At 39.4% G+C, this 5697-nt stretch overlaps 1 protein-coding gene across 2 annotated transcripts; it reads left to right on the forward strand.

Moving 5' to 3' along the window:
- Window positions 1-297: 297 nt before the first annotated feature.
- LOC145453191 (insulin-degrading enzyme-like) lies at window positions 298-4626 on the forward strand. 2 transcript variants are annotated; one of them, XM_080331169.1, is made up of 5 exons: window positions 298-496; window positions 2602-2670; window positions 2737-2873; window positions 4247-4350; window positions 4414-4626. In XM_080331169.1, the coding sequence occupies exons 2-5, from the start codon at window positions 2636-2638 to the stop codon at window positions 4525-4527; spliced, it is 390 nt and encodes a 129-aa protein (XP_080187295.1). In that variant the 5' UTR covers window positions 298-496; window positions 2602-2635; the 3' UTR covers window positions 4528-4626. The 2 variants fall into 2 exon arrangements, with proteins under 2 accessions (XP_080187295.1, XP_080187294.1); XM_080331168.1 differs by having other exon boundaries at window positions 298-485; window positions 4414-4622.
- Window positions 4627-5697: the final 1071 nt, after the last annotated feature.

Below are 5697 nucleotides of genomic sequence, written 5' to 3' on the forward strand. Positions count from 1 at the left end.
GCTTTACGTTTCATTCAGTGTGTAATGTGCATGCCTCTTCTTCACTTCTCCTTGGCCAAGGTGTGTGTCTGATCCCAAAGACTACTCCAAGTCGTTTCGACGCCGTCGTATCTTTTCATTTTATCGCAGTTTTGTGGTGTTTTGAAAATGATGAAAATATTAATAAAACAGATCGAACTTTTGGATTTCCAAAAACCTTACGGACCCTGCCTCAGCGAAGCGGAACGAAGCTGCAAAATCGGTCGTTGTCATTCCATGTTTACATTCGATTATCACTGCCTGGTCACCCTGGCGTCGTATTGTATTGTATTGTATATACTTGTCGACCGGTTTTGATTGCGCGCTGTTACTACTTATACAGTTTACAGTATATGTTTTCTTAGCGCTGTGCAACTCGAAGTGAAGCCGCGGAAATCACTTGAATTGGTTCGTTGGATGGTATTTGCCATTGGCTTCCGTCGGTTTAGCTGGGAATTTGGCAAAAGGTACCGTACATGTATGGTCGGTGTATTGCTTATATTTAAGTATTGTATGTATTGTAGCTTTTGATGATGCTGGGCATTAAGAAACTGCTAATACTTACTTTCGGATTCTATACAGTGGAATGGAATAGGGCCTAGTACCAACCAGGGTTGTAATGACACGACTCATCTCATGACTCAACTCGACTCGAGTCGTGAGATGATTCCACTTGGCTCGAGTCATTTTATACAAATGCAACTAGATGACTCAACTTTGACTCAAGTCATTGAGCGTGACTCTGCGCACCAAGTCATATGGCTCGAGTCATTTTATCAAAATGCAAAGATGACTCAACTTTCACTCAAGTCTCAGACGACCGAGATCGACACTTCATTATAATTTCGAAGAACAGTAAAGTAACCAGTAACCACACTGTTGGTATTTTGCTTATTTGGTAGCCTACTGGTACTCGAAAATGCGATTACCAGTGAACTCGACCAGAAACTGACATTAAAAGTGAGGAAATTAGTATATTTTGAATGTGAACCATTCGATATCACCAAACAGAGTTATAAAAAGTGGTTTTAACAAGACTTCAACTCGAAACTGACCAGGCAACGCAACGCAATGACTTGGACTCGGACTTGAGTCATAATACCACGACTCCGACTCGACCCTCTGCTCGCTGACTTGACTCGGTGGTGAAATTAAAAATCACTCGACTTGACTCGAGTCAAAAGTATAAAAGTGAGATTGACTTCTGACTCGGAGACTTGTGACTTGGTTACAACCCTGCCTAATACAATTGGAATGCTGAAGCACTTCGAACTCTGCACTGTTGATCTCTTGTGGTGTGAAAAAGTTCACGTACTAAATTCGGCACTATTAGGGTTACAGAAGGAGGATATTAGGGTTGGGGGAGAGGGGGATTGGAGGTGGGGTAGGGTATCCCAAGATTAGGGTTGGGGGAAAGGGGGATATCAGGGTTAGGGGAGAGGTGGGTTAGGTTCAAAGTTGGGGTTAGATTACCCTCAACCGGGTTTTAACCCACCTCCAATCTCCCTTTCCCCCAACCCTAATATTCCCTCTCGCACAGCCCTAATATACCCCTTTCCCCAACCCTAATCTTGGGATACCCTACCCCAACTTTGACCCTAACCCACCTCCAATCCTAATATCATGCTAACTCCCAACCCTAATACCCCGCCTCTCCCAACCCAAATCGTGGGATAACCTAACCCCAACTTTGACCCTAAACCACCTCCAATCCCCCTTTCCCCCAACCCTATAATATCCCCCTTCCCTAACATCCCCCAACCCTAATCTTGGGATACCTAACCCCGACTTTGACCCTAACACACTTCCGATCTCCCTTTCCCCCACCCTAATATCCGTCTCTCCAAAGGCACAAAAAACAATTCATTTTGACGTTTATAAACTATTATTCGTGTTCATGGAAAACATTCATTGGTGATCATGGTGAACACTTTAAATCTCTGACTGCCATCGAGGAAGTGCCCTAATTTCAATCTGTTACTCAAAGAAAATTCTCATTACATGCAATCAATTGCGGAAATAACACCTTGATTTTTCCCCGATTAATCAAGTGAACCAGATACAGAAAGTGATAAGCTTCTGTTTGTCACAGCATACTTAATTCAGTCAATTGTAGTCACTAATGCAACGGTCAAGTATAATGTAAATTATGTAAAGATGCACAAGTGCTCTGTATGTGGAGGTTCTTCATATCTCAGCTTCAGTTGAAATTACGAATTTTTGGTCACAGACACAACTGATGTTTTTCTTTACCAATGTATCATCGATTGTAATTTTGTTACCATACGAATCAAACGTAGGTATCATCATTCGTAACGTGTCATTAGTATCAGTAGTATGAGTTAGTATCAGTGTATGTTTTGATTATTTACGGGTAACCTGGATGGTCTTATTTCACAGTGTGTCAACACATTTCAAGAGTATGGTTTCCTAATTACAGTGAACTGATGTCTGTGTGTTCAGCCCGAAATTGATAGGTATCTTTTAATGATCATTTTCAGTAATTGAAATATATGAACGGGAAATTGTGTTTCAGACTTCCAGTAATATATCATGTCATATCATATTATGTTCCTTTTACAGAGCAAATTTTTCTACACAATACTTGGTTTGTCAGATGATGGACATGACAAAAACAGAATTTCCTAAAAGGTAGGCTACCGTGTACGGTTCTTGTTTCATTCAAATTTATTTTGGTTTTGACGAATTCCGATCTAGGGTGATCCAGTCAATTGAGAAGTCGAAAAATGACAAGAGAGAATACCGGGGCCTCATCCTCCAAAATCACATGAAGGTGATGTTGATAAGCGACCCTGACACCGATAAAGCAGCCGCCTCACTTGATGTGAATGTAGGTACGAAACATGACACAGGTCGCAGTGTAGCCTATAACATAGAATTCAGTTTATAGAGACGTTTTGTCTCGACATACACATTCCATAAACATTGTTGAAACCTGTCACATTATCTGTAGCAATCTATAGCACAAGGTGTCTGAGGTGGTCAAAGTAGTGTGTTGCCACTTAACCCTTTTAAAATCTGATTCCGTATACGGAATCGGTCAACTTCATCGGGCCCTATCTTTATTTGTCTACGTCATATAGGCTTCATTTTTGTTTGTAGGGAAAGCTAGCAATCTTCTGATTCTTGTGATACCAGGTTTATATGTATAAGTCGAATATCTTTTAAACACCAGCGATTTTACACGAGACGCTCGGTCGAAAATAGACGAGTCCAGCGCTTGAAATGCGTCAGCCAACTTTATGCGTACATCGACATACGGCTATTAGCTGTGCTCAGTCAGCCGTGATGAGCCGGCATCGCCGTCGAATAACGCACCTACCGAAATTCTGAACAATCAGCTCAGCATTCCCTACGTAATACCGAGATGAATAATGCTAGAGAATTGAGTGATGTTTTGTTGAAAAGATATTATCATAATCTCTGAAGTAGGTTATGTTCGAGAACGCAGAACGAGGCTACCATAGTTCACACCAGGTCATAAACACAAAATTGCTGATCAGAACAGACACTTTTCCATCTTCAGCAGACCATAGCACTATGATACCTCTTGTGGATAGCTGTTTCTTAGGCGTAAAACGCTAGAGGGCAATCTTCTCGTTACTATGATACCAAACACGCCTTGCTTGAGCGTGTAGATGTAACTTAATCGCAATTTTAGCAAACCGATTCAAATTCGGTGAAAAGTGCAGATTTTAAAAGGGTTAAGTAGAAATAGCAGTAAATTTCTACACATTTACAAGAAGTAGCAATTTTGAAGAGGCAACAAAACTAATTCAAGTTAAGTAGAAAATGAAGTTCTGAAAAGTAGGCCTACTTGAGTAAGTAGTAAGCTACAAGTAGGCAAAACCTACTTGAGTACTTGGAAAAAGGAGAAGTACTTCGTTTCTGACATTGTGGGAGATACTGTATCATTTTTGCCAGTTACTGGAAGCTAATGAATCTAATGCTTTTGGAAACATGTGACAAAAGTTGTATTATATTATTCTTTGTATTAGGGTCATTACAGTAGATACGACAAAAATGTGCGGCTTCATGTTAGCCGTTGCTTGGTTACAGATGTTGCTCCTCCTCAATTGCAGTTGGCAAAGTAACAAACCTATTTGAAATAGGCTGGTGTTCAGTGTAACCACATGTACTGAGTTTGCCTTCACCAATTATCTCATTGCTGTACACGAGTCATTATCTATTCCCATTTGTATTGTAGGCTTCGAGTCAGATCCTCACGACCTACCGGGTCTCGCTCATTTTTGCGAGCATATGCTATTTCTTGGAACGGAAAAGTACCCGAAAGAAGACGAGTACTCTAAAGTAACACTGGATATCTTATGTTTTAATTTCGATATCATAATTCAAGACCTCCCATTTTTTCAGTTTATTAGTCAACATGCAGGGTCTTCAAATGCGTATACCGACTGTGACCATACCAACTATCATTTTGATATCGGCCATGAGCATTTGGAAGGTGCTCTCGACAGGTTGGTATAGCATATTAGTTGTTATTGCTGCTGCACGAAAACTTTACACAATGTTTGTTTTGGTGCTGACAAAGTTGAGTGATAAATAGGTATCATATGCTCAAGTAAGTAAACTGTTCTTGCTTCACCCTGCTTGTGTTCGGTTTGATGCCTGTATAGTAGAGTTGTTCAAAAAAAACTTTTTTTTCCAAATCTCACTCGCCTACTGACTAAATTGTCAGGTTGTCCAAGAAAACGATGCACACCAAATTTGACTCAATTCCAACCAGTCAAGGCCGTGCAATCTTGAATTGAAATTTTTAATTTATTAATAAAAATAAAAAATAAAAATTTCTCAAATTTTTCTGTCAACCCCATGAAATTGTTGAGCTGTCTTAAAAGACGATGCAAAACAAATTTGAGTCAATTCCGACTAGTAGAAGCGGAACTATTTGAGTTTTTCGTTGATAATCCCCGGACCAAGGATAATCCGACAATTATCAACGAAAAACGTGAATTACTCCGCTTCTACTAGTCGGAATTGACTCAAATTTGTTTTGCATCGTCTTTGAAGACAGCTCAACAATTTCATGGGGTTGACAGAAAAATTTGAGAATTTTTATTTTTTTATTTTTATTAATAAATTAAAAATTTCAATTCAAGATTGCACGGCCTTGACTGGTTGGAATTGAGTCAAATTTGGTGTGCATCATTTTCTTGGACAACCTGACAATTTAGTCAATAGGAAAAAAAAGTTTTTTTTTGAACAACCCTAATGTACATACACTACGGTTGTTCAAAAATATTTTTCTCGTCAATTTTCATTTCTAGGTTGGAATTAGCCGGTTTTTGTGTGCAATGTTGTCTAGCCAACCTAACAATTTCATAGAATAGTCAGTGAAATTTGAAGAAAAAAAATATTTTTGAACAACCCTATAGTGTATATACAGATACTTCTCTTTTCTCCGTTTTGTACTCTTATGTATGAAATTTTGAAAAAGTATGATCAGGAAAAAACGATAAAACGAATATTTTTAGGTCAAGGCTGGTGCACTGTCGCGACAACGAAAGGTAACGGTAAATATTACTTTGCCGACGGGATCGCCAGCTTTTCAAAGAGCAATGAAAACAATGCAACTGCCGGATAAAGAATACTCCGAGATATTCGGAAAAAATCGGAGGGACAGCATCGTACAGAAGT

The sequence above is a fragment of the Botryllus schlosseri genome, chromosome 13 (genome assembly GCF_051294905.1).
Source record: "Botryllus schlosseri isolate E-star chromosome 13, Bs_hap1, whole genome shotgun sequence".
Taxonomy (NCBI): domain Eukaryota; kingdom Metazoa; phylum Chordata; class Ascidiacea; order Stolidobranchia; family Styelidae; genus Botryllus; species Botryllus schlosseri.